Genomic DNA, 27,022 nt, shown 5'->3' with positions numbered 1-27,022 from the left:
GCACAAGCCCCCTTCCTGCTCAGCCTGTTTCCTCATCTGTAAAGTGAGGGATGGGACTTAAAGGTCTGGAAAATTCTCTTCAGTGTGGTTCTTCTTGGGAGGACGAAGTGCTTGACTGAGTCTGGCTGCATCAGGAGGTGGGCACAAATGTGCTCTTCTGGTGACTTTTGGTTAAGGCTTAAAGGAGTCTATTGGCTGCCCCATGAGATGGTCCAACACCCTCCAGGTGCATCCCTCTCATCCTCTCACTCTTACGGGCTTTGGATGTGGAAGCGGTTGCATCCATTATGTGATCACAAGGCATGACCTGGTATATTTCTCTGCTCTGTGACTCTGCTTCAGAAAAATGGGAAGCACTTGGGGGTATTTTGCCTAGACCTCTAAAAGTTGCAAACCATCAGAAAAAGTCTAAGAACAGCACAATGAATACCATATGGTCTTCACGAGATTCCTAGCTAATATTTCAGGAAACCGATGACACCAACTGACGAAACAACTCCTTCACATTATACCCCCTGGTTTCATTAGTTTCCTAGTTTTGCCTCACCCCACCCCCACCCCTGTCTGCTGACTACTTTCTTGGTGAACAGAAGCCTGAGAGATACTTTCTGTTATTCCTGCCATAATTTTTCCCTCTGGCAGTGGCTTTGAGTTAGTGGCTGAAGCTCAGACTCGCTGAAATAAATCTGAGCTTGGTCTAGCATCAGAATCCCACCCAGCATTCCCTCTTGATTTCATTTTATCTCTTACAGATAACCATAACTACAGGTCTGTAAGTTTTACTTTTTTCACAATTCCTTATGCATCCATTTAGCCGACTCCCCAGGACTTGGAGCCATGTCTAAATTCCACTGGTAACATTTACCTTTATTTATTTAATTAAAAAAATTTTTAAGAATGCGCATAATTTTTTTTTTGCCAAGCTGCATGGCTTGCAGGACCTTATTTACCCAATCAATCAGGGACTGAATCCAGGCCCTGGGCCATGAAATTGCTAGTCCTAACCACTGGAGCGCCAGAGAATTCTCCCAGGTTTACCTTTAGAGGCAACGCAGCACTGCTGCTCGGACCATGGGTGACCACGTGACCACCTAGGAATCAAAGGTTCCTCACCCCTGCCCTTTCATGCTTTCTCTTTTCAACCCACACATTCCTATGAGCCTGGGCCTTTGTAGCAAATCCCACTTCTCTGACACCAACTGAAAGGGAAAACTGTTTACCCACAGGATACGGTACTTCTGACACGAAAATGTGCAAGGTTTCTACATCAAGCAATTCTCCAGTTTTCTGCGAACACCTGGTACAACCTAATTCAATTTCGACACTACCTGGAGTCAGTGTAGACCCCACAGGTTAAGGGCTCAGCCCCCCTAGGCTTTCCCCTACTTCAATGCCAGGTCCAAGTGCCAGGTTGTTACCTATACTCTGATCAACTGGCTATAAATCAGAGGTTCCCACAGCCCGCTTCTCAGGTTTGATCATTTGTTACAATGGTTCACAAAACTCAGGGAAACTATGATTATGGGTTTATTCTATAACAAAGGATATGACAGAGCATACGGGTGAACAGTGAGATGAAGACACACACAGGGCGAGGTCCTGGAGGGCACCAAGAGAAGAGCTGCTGTCCCGGTGGGGTTAGGGTGTGCGACCCTCCCAACATGTGGGCATGTTCACCAACCTAGAAGCTCTCCAAACTGTGTAGCTTGGGGATTCCTATGGAGGGGGTTTATCACATTGGCATGATAGATCACTAGTCTCTAGCTCCTCTCCCCTTCTTGTAAGATGGGTGGCGAAGCCGAAAGTTCCAAGCTTCTGATCACTGCTTGGTCTTTCTGGTGACCAGCCCCTACCTTGAAGCCATCCAAGTGCCCACTAAGAGTCACCTTATCAGAACAAAAAATGCTCCTATCACCCAGGAAATTCCACAGGATTTAGGAACTCTTATGTCAGGAACCAGGGTCATTAACCAAATACACATTTCTTACTATGTCACACTCCCTCAGTTATTTATTTTTTGACTGCATCAGCTCTTACTTGCGGAATGCAGGATCTTAAATTGCAGCATGCGAACTCTTAGTTGTGGCATGTGGGATCTAGTTCCCTAACCAGGGATAGAACCCAGGCTCCCTTAGCCTCCAACTAATAAAAAAAAAAATTTTTTTTAAATTAATAGGTGGCTAATAAATGTTCCTTGAGGCTAATAATGAAAAGCTAATAAATTAAAGTCTATAGAACTATAATTTTATTACTATTGTTAATAATATGTAGCATTTTAGCCTGTATAAATTAGAATGCTTAATTTTTTATATCAATCTGCATTTTAAAGTAATTCTTTTTCCACTCTTTAATGAGGGCCATGTAACAAATGTCACTAAATTATACTACCATCAGAAGCAAAGAAACTTAATGTTTCAGTCTATACAACCTTCCTAAGAATAAACATGTAATATCCAGTGACTTGTTGAAATACTGAAAAAAAAAAAAAAAAAAGAACCCAGGCTCCCTGCATTGGGAGTGCAGAGTCTTAGCCACTGGGCCACCAGGAAAGTCCCTAATTTACAAAAGTTTCAAACCAACAGAAAAGGTGTAAGAATGGCACCATGAACACTCATGCCCTTCATCTACATTCCCAGTTGTTTTCTATTTGTCCAATTTGCTTAGTTTCTCTGTACGTATATTGACATTTTTAAACTGGCTTGTTCGAGAGTATGTTACAAGTATGAAGACAGTTCATCTCAAATCTTTTACATTGTCTGTCCTAAAAGCAGGGGCTAAGTGTGGATTGTGGTTGTGCAGAAGAGTGAAGACTGTCTATATGGCCATAATCCATGATCATACAGGAACCCAGATCTTTTATGATTTCACTGAGCCACTGAATTAATCTGCCATGGAAACCTAGCTCCAGACTGCTTGTGAATTTTTCTTAATTTTAAAGCGGTTTTTATTGAGTTTTCTGTTACTTACAACTCCAAACTCTCCTAATACACAGGTCCCAAGCACATTATAGAAAACATTAAAATGCATCCACAGCCCCCATTAAATATATTTATGGGGGGGTTACTATACATATCTCCAAGGATTTTTATACTCTCATTTTAGACATTATTTGGCTATGGGGATCTAATGTAAGAGTGACCAATCTCTAGGAAGACTTGGACATGCTTTTGAAGAAGAAAATTCCACCCACAAAGTTGTTTTCAAAGGCAATACAGTTTTTATGAGTAGCAAGGGTTAGGTTTGACCAAAGTAAACATTTATTAACTTCAGCTCTGCAGTCTTAGTATTTGGGGGCCAACACGTTTTTTTTTCTTCAAGTCTCAAATATTTTCTAAGCTCTTAAAAAGCTCTTAGCTTCCTGTGAGTCTATAATTATGTCACCCACACCCACACACACCAAAGAATCATTAAAAAAAAATTAAAAAGACTCATGCCTGAGCCCTGGAGGATAATGAAGGACAGGGTCTGGACCTCACCTAAACCTCATATGAGAGGAGAGGTGATTCTCCAAAGGCAAGCTGGGGCCTGGGGCCTGTGTTCAGAGGGGGACAAACACTAGGTGGGAAGGCAAAGTGACAGAGCCCCTGTGTTTGGGGAGATGGCTGTCTGAGCATGTGGAGCAGCACAAGCAAAGGCAGGGAGGTGAGAAAGGATGAGCAGGTAAGTGAGGAGGTGGGCTCCAGCACAATCTGCTTGGAAAAGTATCTGAAGTTGGGGGCACCCCCCCACTAGTCCTTCTGACCCTTCATGGAACAGGAGGAAAAGATCACTTTTGAGGTCCAAGAATCCCAGCATCATACTGTTCTTTCCTTGGCTCAGCAGATGAAAGCACTGCAGCCCGAGCTCCTCCTGTGACCCTGGCCAAGCGGCCACCCTCTCTGGGTGGGAGCTCTGAAGCTGGCTCTGGCCACGCCCACCCTCCTCAGCCGGGCTGGTATCTCAGGGGGTCTGGCAGCCCTCCCCACCACGGCCAGCTGGAGGAGCCACAGCCTTCCCGGGGGCTGGGCGGGAGCCGGCAGTCTGGGAAGAACCACGCTGGCCTGGATCTCCTGTCTGGACAAGCTCAACTCATTTCTCATGGTAGCAGCCAAGGTCCAGCCGGTAAGGCCAGCCTGCAGGATGGAGGAATTCCAGAGAACTGGCTGCCTCCACTGCGGTGAGGCAGAGGAGAGTGTCTGGCGGGGCGGGGCTTGGCCTTGGGGAGTGCAGGAGAGACAGTTGACTTTCAGCCCCTCTCACATCACTCCTGTAACCCTCCAGGCAGATAGGTAACATCCCCACTTTCCAGGCCTGGATACAGGTTCAGGGGGAGACAAGGACCTTGGCTGGAGTTACAGCCCAGCAGCCTCCAAATTAGGACTTGCCCCTCCTCTCCGATTCTGATGTCAGCTTCGCTTCAGGGCCCCAGAGCAGCTTCCCTGTGCAGAAGTTTGACCCAGGTGGCTGCTTCAGGAGGGAGGTGAGAATGAAATGAGATAATGTATGAAAGCTAGGCGCTGGGCACAGGGCCTGACAGATAAGTGGGCGCCACCAGCAGGAGGCCCTGAGACTGGGGGTGGGGGTATAATGCAGCTTGTCTCTGCTCCCCACCCCCCAGAAAACCACGGTCCCTCTTACTTATAGGTGACACTGGACTCTGTAGAGACTCCCCACCACAGCCTGGGGCAGGGGGGAATACCTAGGGATGACGTGGGGGTGAGAGGGAGGCCTCCCAGAAGTGCTGACCCAGGAAGGTGAACTCAGTCTGGGAGAAGATACAAGAAGAAGGCAAAAACCTTCTGAGACTCTATGAACAAAAGAATCATCTATTAAGGATGTACAACAGACCTGAACTCTACCTTGAGCTAATCTTGTGCAAGAGAGCAGGGCTGCTCATGCCCAATTCACAGACAGGCAGACTGAGGCAAGCAGGGAGAAGCAACTTGCCGGGATGCCCTTGGAGGGCACCAGAACCCGAGTCTCCAGACTCCCAGAGGGGTCTTTCTGGGGCCCTACACCCCATGTCACCATCCCACTTTGTCTCCCTACCAGCCCTCGGCAGGCCAAATGCCACAGAGGAGTAAAGCAGCCCTCATCCAACAACAAACACTTCCTGGTGCCGAACCCCATCTTCCAGGATGGGGGGAAGTGAAGGAGCAGCTCCTGAGGCCCTAAGAGCCCCACCACTGGGGAGAAGCCAGCCAGGCCCACCTGATGGCTGTCACAGCAGGGCTTGCATCTGAAGCATCTCTGGCTTTGGTCCAGGGCTCCTCCTGAAATACCCTCATTCCTTGTCCAGGCAGAGAGGGTGTCTGTGGGCCTCAGAGGGGGAGCAGTGGAGCTGGGCACCACCCACCCCTCCCGAATTCGGAGGTTTGGAAGGAGGCCCTGGAGGAAAAAGTGAAGCACAGAAGTGGTTGGTTTCTGAGGCAGCTGGCTTGGTCTAGGAGGAGGGGTGAGGGGCTCACAAGGGGTGCCACCCAACCTCTCTGGGTCTGCCTCTCAGCCCCGTGCCCTCCCCTCTCCTCCTGTGCCAGCATGGGCCTCAGTCTCTGGAGGAAGATGGGGGCTGGGGAGGCAGCGAGCTCGGGGCAGGGCCTCCAGATGTGAGTCACCCCTGGTCCACATCTTCTTAGCTCTTCAGTGCTGGTGATTTCAGAAGGAGGACAGTGATGTGAAGGAGGCTGATACCTCTCTTAGCAAGCCCCCCACCCCACCCACCCAGGGCTCCCTATGCTCCTCTCTCTACTTGGTTTCTGAATGTGAAGTGAGCACCCCTTGAACCCACCCTCAAGTCAGTTGCTACAGTGATTTTCCCTGCAGTCTAGATCTGGCCTTACTACTCAATCTTCATATAACTTTCTGTGGCCTCCCCAGCACCCTCAGATAAAACAATGCCCAAACCCTTCCATGAGGCCCTTCATGATCCAGGTACCATTGACCTCCCAGCCTCATAACCCCACCTTTCCCCAGCACCCCCTAAACTCCAGCCATGCCCAGGTGCTCACGGTTCCCCAGACGTGTGCTGTCTCATTTCTGTGCCCATGCTGGAATGCCAGTCCCTGCTTCTTCACCCATCCTTGAAGACCCACCTTCTGGAACTTCCCTGGCAGTCCAGTGGTTAAGACTCTGCCCGTTCACTGCAGTTGGCACGGGTTCAATCCTTGGTCAGGGAACTAAGATCCCGCATGTCACGTGGAGTGGCCAAAAAAAGAAAAGACCCACATTCTTCCCATTCTGGACCACCCCACCACAGTGCTTGCTCATGACTTCTCTCAGAGCCAGCATCGTGCTACTTCCTAATTAGGCTCACAGTCAAATTCTGCCCCCAACATAGAGCTACTTGAGAGCAGGGACTGAGGGCTTCATCTTTGAATCCTCTGAGGCCAGCTCAGGGCCAGGCACATAATAGGTGCTAGGTAAAATACCTGCTAAACGGATGGGGGGAAAAAGTTGTGCCTGGCGTCAGAGGGAGAAAGAATGGAGGCGGGTGCACGGACCGGGGACCCCAACCCTTTATGGTCTGGCTCACCCTGGGCCTCCTTCCAGGACTGACCCTCTTGGACAGGCCAGAAGCTTAGGCAGGGGCTCCTGGAAGATCCACAGCAGGGCCCTCGGGAGGGCCAAAGCCCGCGGCCTGAGTCCTGAGCCTGGGCGGCAGCCTCAAGCCTGGCACCAGCCCAGCCTTTCTTTAGCGCTAGTGAAGAGCTGAGCAGCAGCCGCAATCCCTGTTTCCGGGGGAGGCAGGGCTTTGTGGTTAATGGGTCCTGGGCCCTCTGCAGAGGCGCCCAGAGCAGGCCACGCCCTGGCCCCTGCCAAGGAACAGAGCCTCTTGAACCCCAGATCTAATTCTCGAGGGACGCTGCACTCCTTCAGCTGTCTTCTCTGGGTATCCCCCCAGCTCAGCCAGCTAGCCCTGGCCCTCTTCTCACTAACTCTTGGACCAAACTCATCCTCAAACTATTTTCCACTGCCTTCCCCCAATCCTTGCCACAGAACAATTTTGGGAAGGGGTAGGAGAATTGAGAGGTGGAGCCTGGACCTTGCGGGAACGGCTTAGAAGGAATGGGGGGAGGTTTCCACTCTGATTGGTCATCTCTGCTCCAGAACAGGCTTCAAAATTCCATTAACTCCGCCTCCTGTGGCCCCCCATCCCCTTCCTGAGTTACAATTGGCTCAGCATCCAGGGGGCGGGACTCACCGGGGTCTGGTCCCGTTAAAAGGGTGGGAGCGGCCCGAAACCCATTTCTCCTGCAGAGTCTTCGGACAGCTGGTGCCGAAGTTCCAGGAACATCCTCCTCTCTTCAATCATGGCTTGTGTGAGTATGGGGGCTCCCCCCACCCTAAGGCCCAGAGATGCTCTGGGGGTTCAGCCGGGGAGAGCGAGGGTAGATCAAGATCTGGGTTCTAGTTCCCGTGGTGCGGCCTTGAACAAGTGTCTTCTCTGGGCCTCAGTGGCCGTGTCTGTAAAATGAGGGTAGGGCCACGGTCCCCCAAGACCTTCTCTGGCTTAAGAAATTTCTGGATTCCTCCAGGATCTGATAGCACAATTATTTCTGCCAAGGTCTGACTTTCTGCAGCTCTCTTGAGAAGTGGGAGTGGAAAGGGTGTGGCCGGCTGGACATGGCGGGGCGGGGGGGGGGGGGGGGTGTGCATTTTCATAGTGCCCAGGACACTGTCCCTCCCCCCTCCTCCACCCCATAGAAACTCCTGTCCCCTCCCCCCCTGCAGCTGTCCCCAGTCCCTGGGCCAGGGCAGAGTCACCCTGTGCTCCAGAGAGCTCTGAAAAGTCGCCAGGATCTGAGCCACACTGCCTGGGGGGAGCCTGCATAGGTTAGCCAGCGGCAGTGGGTGATTCAGTCCAGACTAGTCAGGCGGGGGTTGGGGGGGGGGGGGGAGTGCCGGATGGCCCATTCCTCCAAGCTAGGAGGGGTGTGTATGTGTGATAAGGGATATCAAAGAGGAAGCTAGAATCTAATGCAGGCCCCTAGGGACAGGATTCAAGTTTCTGGCAGGAGGAACCACTCATACCAGTTAAGCTTTGCACTTGAATTTGTTAACCCTGAACCAGCTAGGGTGCAGGCTCCTGCCCCGGGGGCCATTCTCCCTTCTTAGAGGGGTCTAACTGTGCTCCTTGGGGGACTCCTCTCCAGCCCCTGTCCCTCTCTGCACAGAGAGGCTTGAAGGGGATGGTGGACACTGCCCAGCCCCAGGCCTCTTCCTCGCCAGCAGATGGACAGACAGCCTCACTTACCTTCCTTTGCCCCCAACTCGCAGAGACCCATGTGGAGGCTGGCTCTCTCCATCTATTCAGTGAGGCAGGCAATAGAGCACAGACAACACTCCACCTCCCAGGCTACAATGCATCTAAAATCCCCAGGCTGAATGGCAGAAACTTCTAGATCCTGTCTTCTTAGAACCTCAGTGATGTTTCAGACAAGAAATTGACCCAGCTGGGAGTAGGGACTTGCCTAGGACCACGCAAAGGAGGAGAGTCTAGATCTTGCAGCCGGGTTCCTCAGGCTTCAGGTCGGCCTGGTCGGAGCAGCCTGAAAAGGGGACGACCCCACCCCTTCACCCCCACCCACCCCTCCTGACCACACCCCCCCGCCCCCACCACTGCGTCCTCTAACCCGGCTGGGCGGGTCTCGTCTCCGCAGGGTCTGGTCGCCAGTAACCTGAATCTCAAACCTGGGGAGTGCCTCAGAGTGCGGGGCGAGGTGGCCGCAGACGCCAAGAGGTGAGGGGGGCGAGGGCGGCGGGCGGCAAGGGGCGGGGGCTCAGCTCGAGGGAGGAGCCGGGCCCGGCCAGGGGCGTGGCTGACCGGGACCGGCCCCTCCCTCCGGCGGGGGCTGGTTTCAGGTCCTCAACTGCCGCGTCTTCTGGATGAGTCACTTCCTCCGCGGGGTCTGGACACCCCCACCACTGTCGCCCCCTTAAACTGAACCAGCTGCGGCCTCGTCATCTACCTCGGCTGGCCTTCCCCTCGCCCCTTGCTGTGGGCGGGGCTTGAGGGAGCGGGGAGAAGGGATGGAAGGGCGTCACCCTTGCTGCCCGCCTTCAGAGATCCGTTTTTTTTCCCCTCCACTCTTCGCTTTTCTCGACCTTTCACTCCTTCATGAACTCATCATTCATTCGGCCAGTTGGCCTAGTTTCTCCAGAGTCTTGTGACCTTGGATCAGTCAACCCACCGCCTTGAGCCTTATTTGTAAATCATTCATGGAGCGGGGGGGAGGTTGCTGTGTGAAGGTGCAATGCTGGATCTCTCGGTGACGATGATGACCAGCTGAGCCGCAGATTTCACGCGCACCGCTTGTGCCATTCTTTCCAAACCCTCAGAGGTAGGCATTGCTGTTAGCTCCACTCAGCAAATGTATTATTATTATTCGTTCATGAGCTCCGCAGTTATTGAGCATCTACCTGCTGGGTGTCACGCATTGCGCTGGGTACCAGGGCTCGAGACAGACAAGACGGATAGGACAGTTGCCCTTCCAGAGGTCACCATCTGGAGGGAGTCTCTGACCTTGACCAAAGGGGCTGGGACACAAATTCATGTCTGCAAGAGTCCTGGCTGTCAGCACAGCAAGACCCTTAAGAGATCCTCTTTGTGCAGCCCCCACTGTGTAGATATGGATACTGAGATCCAGAGAGGGGCCGGGACTTGCTCAGGGGCACACAGCAAGGAGGAGGCAGGGACACAACTAGAATCCAGGTTTCCTGCCTCTCGGCTCAGTGAGTTTCCCCAGGGAGGTGCCTTCACGTGGAGTGGGTGGCATAGACTAGAGGGTCTGAGGGGGCTGAAGCCGGTAGCTGTAGCTGTGGCTTGAGGGGGCGGCCTCAAGCCCACCTGTTACCTCCTAGCTTCTCGCTGAACCTGGGCAAAGACGATAACAATCTGTGCCTGCACTTCAACCCTCGTTTCGATGCGCATGGGGACATCAACACCATTGTGTGTAATAGCAAGGACGCCGGGGCCTGGGGGGCCGAGCAGCGGGAATCTGCTTTCCCCTTCCAGCCTGGAAGTGTTGCGGAGGTGGGCTGGGGCCTGGGGGCGGGGGGAGGGGCGGGATCAGGGCACTGGGTGGGCTGGGGCAGAGCTGAGTTGAGTGGCTAGAGATCTAGGTCCCACCCCTCCAGCCCCCGTCCCCCTTCCTCTCCCTTCCCATCTCCCTGCCCTTCCCTCACCAGCTGTGTGTTCCTCGGTGAGCAGTATCCCCTTCTCCCATCCTCAGGGCCTCACCCATGAAGCAGGGCTGTTGTCAGGGCTGGGTGAGGAAAGGGCTCTGGGAGGGCCTAGGATCTGCGTGCTGCAGGTGTGGCCACGGAGTCGAGGGTCCCTGTGGGGTCCACGTGCTCACTGCCCTTCTGCATCCCCAGGTATGCATCTCTTTCAACCAGACGGACCTAACCATCAAGCTGCCTGATGGGTACGAATTCAAGTTCCCCAACCGCCTCAACCTGGAGGCCATCAACTACTTGGCTGCAGGTGGTGACTTCAAGATCAAGTGTGTGGCCTTTGAGTGACACATGGGCCAGCCAGCTCATGGCCCCCAATAAAGGCAGCTGCCTCTACTCCCCCTGATCCAGCCTCCTGTGTGTGTGGGTGTGGAAGAGGAGGGTTCCGCCAACTCCCCCAAGCCCTGTCTCTGCCCTCTCCTTCACTTTCATTCACTACCTTGATACATACATTTTTGGGGGGTGGGGGTGCGCTATGTGGCTCATGGAATCTGAGTTCCCTGAACAGGGATGGACCCAGGACCATGGCAGTGAAAGCATCTAACCATTGGATCTGCCAGGGAACTCCCTTGATGTTATACCTCTTAAGTGGACTTCTAACCCACTCCAGTATTCTTGCCTGGAAAATCCTGTGGACAGAGGAACCTGGCAGACTACAGTCCATAGGGTCGCAAAGAGTTAAACACGACTGAAGTGCAGGCATACCTCTTATGTGCCACTGACATCTTCTTCCCCTGGGTCCCCTGGGCTGAACAGAAAGCTCAGTACACAGTAGGGAGCTCAATACTAAATAAGCCCCAGTCACTGCCCTCAAACAGTTCCCAACTCAGTGGACCCCAGCACACAGTAGATGCTCAAAAGGTATTGAATAAATGAAAACAGGGAGAGAGGCAAGAAGAGGCTGATTCATGCCATGGTATCTGGGGCAGCACAGAGGGAGGTAGAGGGAAGAATACCTGGGGCCCCCTCGTTTGTCTTCATGAGCTAGGAAGCCGTCCGATTTCAGACAGTGCAGGGAAACCAGCTGTGTGCCCTTCTGGGCCTTAATTGACCACGCTGAGCCTGTTTATTCATTTATATGATGGGGAGGATAGCACAGAGCCTCTCGTGGGATTGTTGTGAGGATGAAATGAGCTGTGTGAAGGAGGACAAGCGTAGGGCTGGCACGTGGCAAACACGCAGTGGATGGTATATCCGTCCCTGCCCCACTATCGCTTGAGATCTTATCTCCTGAATCTGAAAGGGAGGAAACAGGCTCTGGGCGGTGACTCCCTGGTCTGTACCAGGCCCAGCTGAGCCTTCTGGGGCTCCCCAAGCACCCCAGGTTTGTGGTGCCAGGCCACACCCCTGAATGCTGGAGTGTAAGGGCAACCAGGGTGCCAGTCTGGAAACTCAGGACCCTTAACCCAACAATGGGAAGATGGGCTTGGGCAATGGCGCTGGCACCACCTGCTGGCCCATTTCTGATAGGAGGAACGGGGGAGGAGGAATGCTAGCCCCTGCAGAGAGCCTAGACATAGAGGCAGGTGGGCCTCCTGCTGCACACAGCCTCTTCCCTGCAGAGCAGAGGAGTGCAGGGGACTCACGCAGCTTGTGATCAGGCCTCCATGAGCCCCTCTTCTGGTTTCCAGAGGATGTGCTTTCCAAGGCCAGCCAGGTTGTGTTACCTTGGAGGGCAAGGCTTCACCCAGATCCGTCATGCTCATTTGTCACAAGGGAAGGGACATGAGCTCTGATGGCTGGGCAACCCTGCACACTGACTTTGCCTCTGCCCCTTTCCTTTCTGTTCCCTGCTGTAGCGCCCCTACCTCCCTGGGAAACAGCCCCTGGGAACTGAGCCAGTGTTCCAAAAAGGCTTAGGATCAGAACCTCAGTGGGCAACCCCCAAACCCCAGGGCAGCCTCTTGAGGTGTGTGTGGGGTGGGAGCTTGGCTAATTTCAGTCTCCAGAACAGCTAGCATCAGCTGTGAAATACTGGATAGGTCTCTTTCCCCCAGCCTTAGTTTTTTCACCTGTAAAATGGGGGCTATTATTTTCAACTGGCCCCTTTGGGTGGATGACTCCCATCTCAGTGGGTCCGCTGCAGGACACATCTCTATGTGGGCCACGGAGGATGGAGCGCGCAGGCTGGGAGCTGCCTTGAGCCACACCCAATCTCCAGGTTCTCCTGGGGCACCCAAGTGGCCACCCAGAGAGAGACAGCTTTGGAAGGCTGGCTGTGGGTGGGGCGCCCTCTGCTGGACATTAGAGAAAGTGTCTTCTTGACTGCCCTTTTTCTCGCCCTACTTACTCTCCCTACACTAGCTGAACACACAATATACCAGGACTGGGACTACAGCCAGGCAGAGGACAGCTCCTGGGGCGGATTAGGAGAGAGATCACTGACTGTGGGGGAAATAAACTGGGCTTGGAGTCAGATAGACCTGTGTTCAAACCCTAGTTCCATCACTGTGTGCCCTTGGACCAGTTACATAACCCTTCTGAACCTGTTTCCTCACCGATCAAATTGCATTAATACTAGTATCCACCTTGTGTGACTGTTGCAAGGATTAGCTGAGATAATGTGGAGAACTGCATTGTGCCTAGCACATAGTAGGGGCTCTGTAAACATTGGTTTCCTTCACCTCTTTTCAGACCCTGTGTGTCCCAAGAGCCTATGAAACTGGGTCCAGAGAAACAATAAGTAGAGTTCTCTCTTTAGATGACAGGGCTCTACCCTCAGCACCTGCTCTTCTTGTCTGTGTGACCTTGGGTAAGTGACCACACCTCTCTGAGCTTCATTAAAATGGGACTCTTATCTCAGAAAAGATAATCATTTAGGGACCATGGAGGTCCAGTGGTTAAGACTCCACACTTTCACTCTAGGGGACATGGGTTCCATCTCGGGTTGGAGGACTAAAGATCCCACATGCTACATGGCACAGCCAAAAAAAAAAAAAAAGAAAAGATAATTGAGCAAAGAACTAAATGGCAGCTGCTGTTATTCTTTGGCTTATCACCTTCATCATCATTTCTATTAAGAAAATGTGCCATCTCTTGCTGTGCCTGAACATAAAAATATGCTCAATGAACATAAAAATAATTTCAAGGAGAAAGTGATCCAAAAGGGAAGTGTGTTAGACTGTGAGCTAACTGCAGCAAAGGGCTCTCAAGCTTTTGGAGTCTGGGTGGGGTTGCCAGTCCCACATCTATTTCCCCGGAGTAAAGGGGACCTGGAACTCCCAGGGAAGAGTTTGAACAAGGGCACCTGCCCGAGGTGGGGTACTTCACTCTGCGCTGGGAACTTTCGCAGATGTGGCCTCCCTGAGCCCCTCCTGGGCTGGCAGCTCCAACTGGGTGGGCTCCGAGGGCCGACTGCACAGAGATCCCCACAGAGCAGCTTTCTTCTTATTCGGTTCCAGTCTCTGCAGCTGACCGGACGTTCCAGGAGGGCAGAACCATTCCACACACAGGGCAGCAATCAGGGGTGACGCTGCACACCACTTAAGAATGAGCTGACTTTGTTTAAGTTACTTCCCCTCTCAGCCTCCACGGGAGGCCTCTGGCCGGGCATCTTGCTGGGAGTAAGGCGGGGCACACCACTGCAGCCAAGGCAATGCTTCTACCCAGGAGGGTGCCGTGGATGGCAAGCGGCAAGGCCACTAGTGGCAGTGCAGGGCCAGAGAGACAGTTGTTCATCACCCTGTTGTTCAGCTGCGGAGAGTGGGGAGCGCGGGGGCGGGGGTACAGATCCCGCCTGTTATACACGAAGTAGAGAGGGACGGGAGGAACGCAGGGCGGTCCCTTTTTTTTTTTTTAAGGTGTTTATTTAAAAAAAAATAAAAATTAAAAAAAATAAAGGTGTTTATTTATTTTTGTTTTGTTTTGGCCATGCTCTATGGCATGTGGTACCTTAGTTCCCCGACCAGGGTTTGAACCCTTGTCTCCTGCATTGAGAGCATGGAGTCTTAACCACTGGACCACCGGGGAAGCCCCAGGGCGGCCCCTTTAAAAGGCGGGGTCCGGCGAGCGGAACGGCCGAGCGTCGCTGCGGAGCACTTCCGGAAGGTTAGCCGTCCTACAACCGGAAGTGTCTTTGGCGCGCGGGATCGGCGGCGCGGAAGCGTTCCGGCTATGGGCCGCAACAAGAAGAAGAAGCGAGATGGCGACGACCGGCGGCAGCGACTCATCCTGAGCTTCGATGAGGAGAAGCGGCGGTGAGTGCCAAGGCTGAGCGGATCCCGTTCGGGCCGCCGGGCAAGGCCGAGGCCGGGTCTGTCCGCACACGTTCACGCGGAGGGCCCTTCCGGTCCCGCCCTCTCAGCGTGGTGTGGAGCCCTGGCGGGTGGAAGCCGCAGCTCTGGGCCCCCCAGGCCGGAGGGATGGAATAGCCGGCCCTGCCCTCGCGTCGCTTCTCTGCTCCCCCAGCCGCCTTGTGATGCTGTGTGCGCGGCCCGAGAGCGGGCTTCACCCTCCCCAGCCTGGCGGTCTCGCTCGCAGTTGTGTTGTTCAGTCTCTCAGTCCTGTCGGACTCTGCGATCCCACGGACTCACAGTAGACTCAACTGTTTTGGATGAATGATTAGTGAATGAAACAAAGGTCTCCGGAACTTTGAGTCGGTCCTCTAAGCCTTAGCGTCTGGTCTAGCACCACTCAGAGTGCCACCTGGACCTATGGTAGTGGCAGTGAAAAGCCTGGTATTGGGCCCCAGAACAGATAGGAATGGTGCGGCCAGACCTAGGGAGATGAGAGGGGCTGAGATAAGATGGAGCGTGGGGAAGGAAGTGCTGGGGCATCGTCTGGAAACTAAGGGAGGCATCAACAAGACCAACAGACAGTCGAGGGGCAGAGTCCTGGGGAAATGGGTATTGGTCCAATGGACAGTTTGTGGAGGTCTGGGTAAGGGTGGCCTTGAAAGCCCCACTTGAAGCGGCCTAATTTACTGAGGAATAGAGTTTGCCAATGAAAAAGGGACCCTCACCAGTTCTAGGTTCAAAGGCTCTCAGCCTATGCCCACCACCTGGACCTGTTGCTGGCAGCTGAGCCCAGGAGGGTAGTGAGTGGGGAGAGGCAGCACCTCCCTCTCTTTCCCTAACCTTACACTCTCTGACCCCCTTGGGCAAGTCATCTTACCTTTCTCTGCCTCGGTGTCTTCCATCTGTAAATTGGGAATGGGTACCTGATTGAGGACAGGAGGAAAAGGGGGTGACAGAGGATGAGATGGTTGGATGACATCATCGACTCAGTGGGTCTGAGTTTGAGCAAACTCCAGGAGATAGTGAAGGACAAGGCATGCTGCAGTCCATGGGGTCACAAAGAGTCAGACGTGACTGAGCAACTGAACAACAATAACCACCCAATATGCATGCTGTTAAGATTACATGAGTTAATACGTTTACGTTTTTGGAATGGTGTTTAGCACATGGTGAGTGCAGTATTAGCTCCCCCCCCCCCCACCCTTCCTGGAGTGAGCCCTTCTTTCCTTGTGTCCTGATTGTCTCTCTTGCCTCTCTGCTGTAGGGAGTACCTGACAGGCTTCCACAAGAGGAAGGTGGAGCGGAAGAAGGCAGCCATTGAGGAGATCAAGCAGCGGCTGAAGGAGGAGCAGAAGAAGCTCCGGGAAGAGGTGCAGAGGGAGAGGGCAGGAGAGTGTCTCTAACTCCCAGGGGACCTGCAGCCTCGCTGGCCCGAATAGGGGCACCTGCAGGGCTGAAGGGAGGGGGCGGGCAGGCCTGGGGTGCAGTTTATGCAGATAGAGGTGCCGTGGTCTAGGTGTGGGGAAGGTTTAGGGTAGGATCTCTTGATCTTTCCCTCCAAGCCATGGTCTTACTCATCCTGGAGGGGAGCAGTGTCTGGGCTGAGAGGCCATACTCACCATGTTGCCCTCCCTTTGGTTTCAGCGCCACCAGGAATACTTGAAGATGCTGGCAGAGAGAGAGGAGGCTCTGGGTAAGTCCAGTCCTTGACCTGACCTGGAGAATAGCCAGTCGGTTGAGTTTATTTATCCCTTGATGGGTGGAAGGGAAGGGGTATAAGGGCTGCAGAGAAGCTGACATCTCCAGCTCTAGGCATCTTGGTGGTGCCCTAGGAGCCAGGGGTGTCCTCAGGGACCTCTAAATATCAGTGGATCAGAGGCGACCCAGACCTTTTGGCAAACGGATCCTGAGCAAAAAGCCCAGTTTCTGAGGCCTGGAGGGGCTGGGGGGTGGCAGCAGCTCCTGGGGTCCAGGTGGGGACCAGGTGGTCTGGGATGTCGCTGGAGCATGGAGGGAGGAGTTGGGTCATTTCCAGCACTTGTCTGCAGGCCAGGCTCTGGAGCCAGTGACTTCCCGGGTGCCGCTCTATGGAGTAGAGGGGGCCATTACACTCCAGGGCTGGAGTCAGGGGTGGGGTGCGTGCTGGAGCCTGCTTGCTTGTGTCCTGGGGCTGAGGCCCGGTCCTGTACCCACCCTGCACAGAGGAGGCCGACAAGCTAGACCGGCTGGTGACAGCGAAGACAGAGTCGGTGCAGTATGACCACCCCAACCACACAGTCACTGTGACCACCATCAGCGACCTGGACCTCTCAGGGGCCCGGCTGCTCGGCCTGCCCCCGCCCGAGGTGGGTCTCCCTCCCAGCCTGGGGGAAGAAGGGACACAGGGTCAGCCTAGCTTATCAAGGGGGTCAGTAAGCACTGGTCCATTTCAAGGGGCTGGTCCATGTCAAGGATTCCAGTACAAGGGGCTCTTTCCTCTGGGTAACCCTCCAGGGCCTGGACCAAAGCCCTGAACACTGGGGCTTCAGAGGCCAGCTCCACCACAAGCAGCTGTGGGAGCTTGGGCAGGTTTCTCTGCCTCGCCTGCTTCTTTCCTTCACCGGTACATTGGGGGTCACCGATGATAGCAGCTGCCTTGCCAGGTTTCTGTGAGGATAAAGTTGGTCAGTCCACTGAAGCACTCAAGAGCGGCTGATTGTGCTCGCTACCCCTGCAAGACACGTCTCTCTGTTCTGACCTGTGGGGTGTGAGTCATAGCAAGTTCCAACTAGCATTTAAAAAAAAAAAGGAAACAATATCAAAAGTATCAGAAAGCATCCCAGCAAGTGTTGTTTTATGAAACGTTTGTTTCAGTTAAGCTTGTGTCTGGGTTGTGTAGGGATTTATGCACATGTATGTGTATAATTTGGAGAAGGAAATGGCAACCCACTCCAGTATTCTTGCCTGGAAAATCACATGGACGGAGGAGCCTGGCAGGCTACACCCCACGGGGTCGCAGAGTGGGACACGACTGAGCAACTGACACACATATGTATAGTTAGTTGCCAGGTAAACCACATCCCCTTGCGTGGGTTACAGTGTCCTTAGGTTCTAGAGCCGCTGCTTTAATCACGTCCTTTCTGAGCTCACAGTCGCCTTGTGTTTGATGCTCGTTCTTCTGTTCGTTATGTGTGTGTAAAAGTCGCTCAGTCGTGTCTGACTCTTTGTGACCCCATGGACTGTAGCCTGCCAGGCTCCTCTGTCCATGGGATTCTCCAGGCAAGAATACTGGAATGGGTAGCCATTCCCTTTTCCAGGAGGATCTTCCCAACCCAGGGATCGAACCCAGGTCTCCCGCTCTGCAGGCAGATTCTTTACCATCTGAGCCACCAGGGAAGCCCTTTCTTCTGTCTGGTCTGATGCAAAGACTAGTCTTATCCCCATTTTAGAATTCTTTCACTTGCAAGTGTTGGAGTGTGCCCACTGTGGGCCGTGGTGGTGGAGGACTTCAGGACCCACCTCTGCCCCTGTCATTCCCGCTTCAGGGCACTTGTGACCCCCACAGCCTTCTCTGAGCCCCAAGCGGGTGTGGGAGCCAGCAGAGCAGTGACCGCTCAGGAGGCCCAGGCCTGTTGATCCGCCACTCCTGTTCTGTGCTTTTTTAGCAAGGGGCTGGGTCTGGGCCTGAGGAGGAGGCGTCATCCGTGGAGAAGCCGACCAGAGCCTTACCCAAGAAGTCCAGAGACCCTCTGCTGTCCCAGCGGTGAGCCCTGGCCTGTCCTCCCCTGTGAGCCTGCTCCTATGGCTGGCGTTGTGACAGTCACCTCCCGCTGGCCCATGGCGGGTGGTGTGGGGCAGAGTGCTTGGGGTAAAGGGCCTTTGTGGCTGTGAGCTGAGGAGCTGGCAGGCCCTCTGGGACAGAGCATGCTGCCTTTGGAATGGCATTTGGAGCCTGTCCTGACTTCCCCTGCATGAGCTGGGCTCAGGCACCCCCCAACCCAACCTTCCACCCATACCTTATTCCCCAGGGTAAACCGAGGCCCAAGCCTCACCAGCCTTCCTCCCATAGGATCTCCTCTCTCACGGCCTCACTGCATGCACACAGTCGCAAAAAGGTCAAGAGGAAACGTCTTCGCCGGGCCCAGGACACCACCAAGAAGCCCCCGAGCGCCACTCGTACCAGCAAGACCCAGCGCCGCCGGCTGACAGGCAAAGCCCGGCACAGCGGGGAGTGAGCTCTGAGACCCCAGCCAGGCACTAGCCTGGTCAGCAAGGACCTGTCCTATCTCATAACCCAGCCTGCACCCAGGCAGTGACTACAGCCCAAGCTTGGGAGGCCAGCACCCCTCCAGCCTGGGGTTTGGACTCCAGAAGGTGCAGGCAGCTGAGAGCCGGCCTCCCCCAGGAGAAGCCTCCGGGGGCCAAGTTTGGGGTGTCTGCCCAAATGTGTACCTCCCTGGACCTTCATCAGATTTGTGAAACTATGCACACATGTGGTTGGTTTGTCCCTGACCCTGATGCCACACACCAAGGGCAGGCGTTTGGGGAGGTGGAAACTGTTGGGCGTGGGTCACCCTTGCTGTCCAACAGCTCTCCCTCTGGGTATGTAAAGGTGGTGCTAGGCCTGGGCCCCCTGATGGGATGAAGACCAGCACCACCCCTGGCAGACCCAGAGTCTGCCTGCTGCTCTGGAACGCTGGCCGAAGGGTGAGCAGAGATGGGCTCTGCCTTCTCCTAGCTGGGACTTTGGGCCTATCCTTCCCCTTGGCCTTTCTGGTCTCCTCAGCTGACATCAAAGGAGTGGAGATGGGGAGTCCTGGAGTATTCTCACCCCCAACTTGGGCGGCTTCCATAGGCTTCCAGCAGCTCCCAGACAGCCCAACAGAGAAAGAGTGATTAGTCGTTTGTAAAAAAAAAAATCTCACTGAAATCGTGGCTGGCGGGTGCTCGGTGAGGGCTGCCGATTCTTCACACTTCTTCCAGGTGCGGCTTCAGAGCCGATGGAAACCAGCCTTGTTGCAGCAGGTGAGTGACCTGTGTCACTCCGCTTTTCTGATGGAGCTGGGCTGGTGGCAGGGTGTAGGTCCGTCTGCCGCAGGTGGGTGTGGTGTGAGGGTGGGCAGCCAGAGCACCTGTTCTGGAGATGCGGACCCTGCTTGCGCTGACTGGTTCCTGTGGTTGTGGACCAGGGCTCAGGAATTTCAGGTGCCACCCTGATGAGGGGAGCTGTGTCTGGCCCTGATACTAGGACTGCAGAGGAGAGAAGGGTGAGCTTTCAGCCCCTGTGAAGCTGGTGGGCTATTGAGTGTGTGTGAAGGGGATGCAGGTTCCGCCCCTGCACCCAGCGGGGCTCCTGGAGGAAAGGGGGCAGGGATCTGGGGTCTGCAGGGCAGGCCTTCCCCTTCACTCACCATGGAGGGCCTGCTGGGCACAGTCCTGGCCCTGCACTGGGCAGGCCCTCTCCCATCACCATCAAAACCCACCATCTGGGGCTTCCTTGGTGGCTCAGGGGTAAAGAATCCACCTGCCAGTGCTGGGGACATATGTTCGATTCCTGGTTGGGGAAGATCACACGTGCCACAGAGCAAGTAAGCCCGTGTGTCACAACTACTGAGCCCCTGCTCTAGAGCCTGCTTGCTGCAACTAAAAAGCCCACGCAGCAGTGAAGACCCAGTAAAGCCAAAAAAACCAAAAAAACAAACCACTATCTGGTGCTGGCTGTGCATGTCTGAAGGCCACACCTGGCCGTGGGAACATGAAGCTCAGGGTTTATGGCTGGGCGGCCTGGTGACCTGGCTTCTCTGGCTCCTTCCACCTGATCTCTCTGCTGCCTTCCTGTTGTCCTCCCCACGTAACTTAGGGTGGGGCCACTCGCCTCACTTGGCTGCCTCTGTCCATGGCAGAGGGTGGGGTCTGTTACTGGGCCATCTAGATGGTTCTGGTACTTGACCCAGGGCAGTGAGTCTCCTCCTCACAGGCCCTCATGAGTAGGAGCAGAGATGAGCCCGGGGGCTTTGCACACATGGCCAGGCTGGGGTTTGAGTCCTAGTTCTACTGCTGGCCCACTATGTGATCTCCCTGCTGCTGACCTCCCTGGAACTGTTAGCCCCACATGTAAGGTGTCATAAGACACCTACCTCGCAAGCCTGCCCGGAGACTGAAGTGAGACCACGTGCATGAACCACTTCCCACGGCTCCTGACGTTCCTGGGTGCACCTTCCGTGTGCGCAGCTGCTGCTCAGACACCTGACCCTGCTGTCCATCCCCAGTGCCATAGGGTCTTTTCACAACTTACAATCTACATTTGTAATGTTGATCTGTATTAAATTCTCATCCGTTTCTCTCCCACCTGTGCCCTTTTTTCATCCAGCAGACCAAGGAAGTTGAATTACGGTGATCTTTGCGAATCCTAAAATCGAAAGTGGTGGAGTGAGAACCGTCTGGAGAACTTTCCTCTCCGTGGTCTACCTGAATTCTTCCTGTCGCTGTCCATCCGTCAGGCCCTGCGGTTTGGGAGCTTTAGGAGCTTAATCAGGAAAGATTAGATTTAGCTACATATAATATGAAACAAGATTTTAAAATAACCGGCTTATGTAAAACTAGAGTTCTCAGGTTAATAGGAATGGAAGGCAGCAAGCCTGAAGCTGAGAGGGTAGGCTTTTAGCTTTTGGTTTTGTGCTGTTTTCAACACACAGGTTCTACCTTATGGCCTAAGATGGCTGCCTGAGCTTCAGCCATCATATCTGCCTGTCAGCTACAGAAAGGAAGAAGGAATGAAAGTCAGGTCCCTCCTAGAAACACATGATTCTTGTGCTATTAGGCAGGCAGCAAAGGCTTTGGGCAGGTGGAAGAGGGAGCTTGTAGCCGCCAGGAAGGCCGAGGAGCGTGGCTTGTTCTGGAGAACCATGTACCCACCTAAGAATTGGGGACTGTGTTGCTGAAGGGAGAATCGGTATTGGGGTGCAAACAGCAGATTCTCCCACAGAAGCCAGAAATGTAAAGGGCTGTCTGGAGGGGATCCGACCATGGAACTAAAGCCATAGCAGAGGCTTATCCGTTCCTGTTACTACACTGAAGTTTCCTGATGGGTCAGGCCTGTGCTAGTAAAACAGAGGCATGGCCATAGTTACTGGGAGCCAGGTCTCAGCTCAGTAGTAGGATCTGGTTTTGGGGTGGCCTGATTCTCCCTGGGAGCTTCGGGTGAGGAGGCCAGGTGGAGCCGCCCTGTGGGTCTGGAACTAAGGAGGAGAGAGGTTGGATGTCAGGGAAGCCTTAGCTTCCTGCTCCAAAATCCTCTAGATCCTGGGACTTCTCTGGAGGTTCAGTGGCTAAGGCTCCTTGACCCAAATTCAGGGGGCCCAGGTTCAATCCCTGGTCAGGGAACTATATCCTGCATGCTGCAACCAAGACCCCCGTGCAGCCAACTAAATAAATATGAAAAGAAAAAGGTCCCCTTGACCTTGATGTTCCCTAGACTTGAGCTGCTGGCCTCCCTTTGGCTGTGTGGATGGTTCTGGGGAGAGGTTCCCAATTCATCCTAGTGTGGGGTGCTCACTCCCTGCTCTTGTGAGCAGGTCTGTCTTAGCAAAGTCCTGTTCTGAACAAGCATCCGCCTCCTCCAGACACTATAGAAGCGCTTTCTTTAGATGTTCACAGGCTGCCCTCAGCCTGTCCCGCTCACCTCGGTTCTGAGTTGCCTCCTCTGGGAAGCCTTTCCCGACCCCTGGGAATTAGTCGTTTCTCCATCCGGGCTCCAGGCACACTTTGCGTTTCTTCCTTTTAAACACTGAGCATGTTCTAATTGGGTTCCCTCTCTCTCTGAGCCAGGCCCTGGGAAGTTTGTGTTGGTCATTTCTGTGTGTCTAGCCCCGGCACAGGACCGGAACCCCTACGTTTTCAGCCAGTCCTGGCTGGATTACACTGAACTCATTCCCCCTCCCCACCAGTGTTCTCATATAATCCTTGAAACAATCTTTTTGAGAATTTTCTTGGGCCTAGTGCCATGCTTGCCTGTCTGCAAGTTTCTAAATCTAGATTTTTTCTTCTCGTCACCACAGTCATCTCCCTCAGGCCTTTGCTGAAACCTTCCCTGTCCAGTGAACTTTGCTCTCTCCCTTCCCTCTTAGTCACCATGACTGGCAAATAATCAAAAGGAGGATAGGAAACAAATTTATCAGGCGCCTCCAATGTGCTAGTGACATTATCAACTCACAACAGTACTGTGAAGCGGATACTAGCTCCATTTGACAGATGAGAAAACTGAGTCTCAGATTAAGTTACATCAAAAGTTACCCTGGTTACAACTAATAAGACATGACCCTCACATCTCATGGGGGAGACAGACACATGGAGTTCACCCTGGAGGTCAGGGTTCATTGTATAGGCCCAGGGCTGGGGCACAGAACAGTGAAGAGGTGACACTGACATGAGTCTTGAAAGATGGTTCGGCCAGGTGGTTGGGAAAGGGGATGGACAGGCAGGCAGAGAGCCCTTTGGAGAGGAGAGGTTGGGGAGGGGTGGTTAGAGGAGAAATCTGCAGAGGCTTGAAGGGACCAGACCCTTAAGGGTCTCAGATGCTGAGCTAATGATCTGGACCCTTATCCTGTGGCCAGCAGGAGCCCGTGAGTAGGGGAGTGGGTTTAGCCTGGGGAGAGTCAAAGTCAGGGTCAGGGATGACTTTGGGGGTGAACCTGATGGCAGGGTCAGGGAACACCGGGGGTGCGAGGGAGCCTGGAAGTTCCAAGACCTTCCAGCAATAATCCAGGGGAGAGGAAATTCCCTGGTGGTTCAGTGCTTAAGGCTATGCCTTTCCCTGAAGGGTTCAATTCTGGCCGGGGAACTAGGATCCCACAAGCTGTACAGTGTGGCAAAAAAAAAAATCAAGGGAAAGGTGGGCAGACCCTCCTTTCACTCACCACTCACTCTCAAACCCAGTATTTACTAAGCACCAGTAGGGAAGTGCTTAGTAAAGCAGTATTAGGTGCTTGCTACTGCTAAGTCACTTCAGTCATGTCCGACTCTGTGAGACCCCGTCCCTGGGATTCTCCAGGCAAGAACACTGGAGTGGGTTGCCATTTCCTTCTCCAATGCAGAAAAGTGAAAGTGAAGTCGCTCAGTCATGTCTGACTCTTCTCGACCCCATGGACCGCAGCCCACCAGGCTCCTCCGTCCATGGGATTTTCCAGGCAAGAGAACTGGAGTGGGGTGCCATCGCCTTCTCCAGTATTAGGTGCTTAGCACTGAGCAAAACAGAGTGGTCCCTGCCCTCCAGGGACTTACAGTCCCCAAACTCTATATATGGGAATGGAGAGGAAGAGACTGGAGAAGAGAGAATACTAATAACATTTATTGAGTACTCACTGTTTCCCAGTCCCCCTTTACCTGGTTTAACTCCCTGAGTTCTCAGGGTAACCCCACAGGGCAGGTAATTACATTGAGCCCGTTTTGCAGGTGAGGCATACTGAGGTGAGCGCCCCCACCCCACCCTGATGTATGACAGGACAGGGCTTTAGCTGAATTCTAGCTATTCGCTGTCTCTCTGTTGGAGCTGGGATTTAAGCTGTAGGTAGTCTCTGGCTGGACACATGTACATCTCCAGGGAAAGCCCCAGAACATAAGTATGCCCAAGTTGTGGGTCCTTCCTCACATAAGTCACACCCTAGATACATACTCTAACACTGCCAGACCGCTGAAGCAGGCCTGAGAAATGGGAAATGGAGATCCAGGATCTTACCTCCAGGGGGCGCCACTCACGAGGTTGACAATGTGAAAGACATCCTAGGAGCAATGGGAGTCATGCGCAAGATCCCAGCAGAGGGAGCCCTCCCTCAAGTCTGGGGTAACTAGGGAGGGCTTCCTGGAGGGGGTGGCATTTAAATCATCACTTGTTGTTTAGTCGTTAGGTCGTGTCTGACTCGTTTGACACCCCATGGACTGTAACCCACCAGGCTCCTCTGTCCATGAGATTTCCAAGGCAAGAATATTGGAGTGGGTTGCCGTTTCCTTCTCCAGTGGATCTTCCCAACCCAGGAATTGAACCCACTCTCCTGCATTGCCCAGTACATCCTGAGCCAGGATGACCTGTTCAGGGGATCTTTACTGCTGAGATACCAGGGAAGTCCTAAGTCATTGCTAATGGATGACAATCTGTGATTTACTATTCCAGAGACACTGCATGAAAGAGAAGTCCTGAAGATTCATTTGGTGACTCACACAGCATTTAAAAGCAATTTGACTTAGCCATATTTTAAAAATTTGAGGTTTCATCTAAATGTTCAGATTTTCAGCTTCTCCAGTAAATGAGCCTGGTGGCTTTGGATCACCACTTATTTCACAGGGTTGCGCTGGGCTGGAGCCTGCCCTGATGACCCCTTCAGAGATTCGTGCCTTCCTGCCCCTGCTCAGTTGGGTCACAGCCCCCTTCACCTCTATCTTGCCTGTCCAGACCACATGATTCTACAACAGGCTGGTGAGCCGGGAGGCCTGGAATGACCATTCCTGCTTGAACAGTGAGGAAACTGAGGCTCAGAGGGATGGAAGAGATTAGAACTGTCACTTATTGTTCTGCTTCCCCAGATCTCTGAAGAGATTATCTGGGCCCAGGGGAATGCTGTAAACAGAGGCGAGCAGGCATAGACTCTTTAGGGATCTGAAAGAGGAATGCGAGACTGGGGCGAAATGGTGACAAGAGGTGATGCTGCCTGGCTGCCACCATTATGCCCTGAGCCACCCCACAGAACTCAGAGTATGTTTTTAGACCAGGCACTGTCATCGAGGCACTGAGTCTGAGTTTCCCATCTATATAATGGGGCTGCAGCTGGCCTTCCCATATCAGGCCTGAAACTACCACTGTCCCCTACAGGAGGGGGCTTCCTCAAACAGCCCCCTTCGCTCCTCCCAATACACCCTTGGCTCCCCAGCCCCCTCCTCCTGCCTCCTTCCAACCATCTCTCCTTCAGGACCCTGACTGCTGACCTGACCCCCCACGGTTTCCCCTGCCTTGGAGAAGTACAACCAGGCAGGCTCCAGAGATACAGAGCCCCCCTCAGAACAGCCCACCAACCCTGCCCACTGATTCTCCCCCTCACCCCCTAATTCTTTCCACTCCAGCCTCGCTGCTTCTGTCCCCTCAGCCTGAAACACTCTTCCGTGGGACCTGCAGGTTCACTCTGCTTTGTCTTCTCCAGGTCTTAGCTAAAAGGTCACCGTCTCAGAGAGGCCTTCCACGACCACCTTATCTAAGAAGTGATGCCTGGGTGGGAGGGAAGTTCAAGAGGAAGGAGATGTGTATATCTATGACTGATTCATGTTAATGTATGGCAGAAACCAATACAACACTGTAAAGCAATTATCCTCCAGTTAAAAAAAAAAAAGGAATAAAAATAAAAGCCCTTCCCCCAAAAAAGAAGTGACTCCCTCCCCACACCAGCCACTTCCCACCCCACCCCCACCCCAGCTTCATTTTTCTCCTTAACACTACCACAAGCCAGTACACTCCATATATTGCTTATTTATCTTGTTTGAGATCTGTTTGTCTCCACTAGAATGTAATCGCCCTGAAAACAAGAGATTTGCTCTTTTGTACACTGATGAGTCCTCAGCATATACAACTGACATCACAGGGGCTCCATAAGTATTGAATGAACTGAAGTGTCAGTAGTGCTACCCTGAGTTGGCTCCTGATTTTACTGCTTAATGGTGGGTAGAGGGCCATACCTGAGCTTCAAACTCAAACCAAGCACCCACCTCACCCCCAGCTCAGAGAGGTCAAGTAACTGTCTCAAGGTCACACAGCCAAGAAGTGCTAAAGGCCGACCACTCCCTGTTTTGCTTACAGTAATTGGGGCTGAGCAGAAAGATCATTATCCTAGTTATGAGATGTGCTTTCACCCACTCCATCCTGAGCCAGGATGACCTGTTCAGAGGTCTGTCTCTCCCACTAGTCAGTGAGTATGCCCTTTCAGAAGGAGCCACACTTTGTTCAGGTTACCATTTCCCTGGGGCCCAGCACAGGCCTAGCATGTACCAGGTACCTGTAAGTGTCTGAAAGAATTAGTGACTGAAGATGCTCTGTAGTAACCAGTAGAGTCCAGACACACCAGAATTTTAGTCTTGGCTCTGCCACTTACTAGCTGGGTGATGCTGATGAGGTAATTTCTCTGATCCTAGTTGCTGTGAAATGAGGATCTTGGTACTGAATCCTTCAGGTTGCTACATCCTCACAGATGTAGAGATTTTGGAATAGGAGCTGGCACACAGTGCAGTGTCAGCTTAAAAAAGAAGGCATATTTTTTAAAAAGGAGGAGCTGGGCATTTTATGATTGAGCTCCACATCGATGGAAGTGTGCAAATGAATGTGCAAATAGTTGAAAACTCCTGGGCTTTTCATTTCGTCCTCATCAGTTACTACTTCCACTTTATAGATCAGAAAATTGAGGCACAGAGAGATTAAGTCTCTAGCCCAAGGTATGGGCTAAAGCCAGACTAGGGAACTGCGGCGGGAATGAACCGAAGGGAAAGAGATTAGAAAGCTCCAGACTCGCCAGTGCCAGCCGCCCCGAGATCCCCCTGGGAACCCTGACGCAGCTGCTCGG

The 27,022-nt window shown here is 53.3% G+C and overlaps 2 protein-coding genes and 1 long non-coding RNA gene across 6 annotated transcripts; 2 read left to right on the top strand and 1 right to left on the bottom strand.

The window, feature by feature from the left end:
- Positions 1 to 1,550: 1,550 nt before the first annotated feature.
- On the bottom strand, positions 1,551 to 7,318 carry LOC122423384. 3 transcript variants are annotated; one of them, XR_006264138.1, is made up of 5 exons: positions 7,181 to 7,318; positions 6,072 to 6,155; positions 5,465 to 5,625; positions 5,191 to 5,367; positions 1,551 to 1,716 (listed from the first exon to the last, which is right to left on the bottom strand). It is a non-coding gene; the product is annotated as an uncharacterized LOC122423384 (long non-coding RNA). The 3 variants fall into 3 exon arrangements; XR_006264139.1 differs by lacking the exon at positions 5,465 to 5,625 and having other exon boundaries at positions 5,988 to 6,155; XR_006264140.1 differs by lacking the exon at positions 5,465 to 5,625.
- On the top strand, positions 7,146 to 10,561 carry LGALS1 (galectin 1). Its single transcript, XM_043440380.1, has 4 exons — positions 7,146 to 7,298; positions 8,640 to 8,719; positions 9,841 to 10,012; positions 10,357 to 10,561. Exons 1-4 carry the CDS (start codon positions 7,290 to 7,292, stop codon positions 10,501 to 10,503), a joined length of 408 nt encoding a protein of 135 aa, XP_043296315.1. The 5' UTR covers positions 7,146 to 7,289; the 3' UTR covers positions 10,504 to 10,561.
- Positions 10,562 to 14,249: 3,688 nt separating this feature from the next.
- NOL12 (nucleolar protein 12) lies at positions 14,250 to 20,772 on the top strand. Of its 2 annotated transcripts, none has more exons than XM_043441147.1 (6): positions 14,250 to 14,411; positions 15,715 to 15,820; positions 16,095 to 16,143; positions 16,653 to 16,795; positions 18,095 to 18,192; positions 18,499 to 20,772. In XM_043441147.1, the coding sequence occupies exons 1-6, from the start codon at positions 14,329 to 14,331 to the stop codon at positions 18,662 to 18,664; spliced, it is 645 nt and encodes a 214-aa protein (XP_043297082.1). In that variant the 5' UTR covers positions 14,250 to 14,328; the 3' UTR covers positions 18,665 to 20,772. The 2 variants fall into 2 exon arrangements, with proteins under 2 accessions (XP_043297082.1, XP_043297083.1); XM_043441148.1 differs by lacking the exon at positions 14,250 to 14,411 and adding an exon at positions 14,519 to 15,619.
- The last annotated feature ends 6,250 nt before the right edge of the window (positions 20,773 to 27,022 follow it).

This window comes from Cervus canadensis, chromosome 21 (assembly GCF_019320065.1).
Source record: "Cervus canadensis isolate Bull #8, Minnesota chromosome 21, ASM1932006v1, whole genome shotgun sequence".
In the NCBI taxonomy this organism is placed as follows: Eukaryota; Metazoa; Chordata; class Mammalia; order Artiodactyla; family Cervidae; genus Cervus; species Cervus canadensis.
Note: the sequence above shows the minus strand (reverse complement) of the source record. Positions and strands in the feature narration are given on the sequence as shown.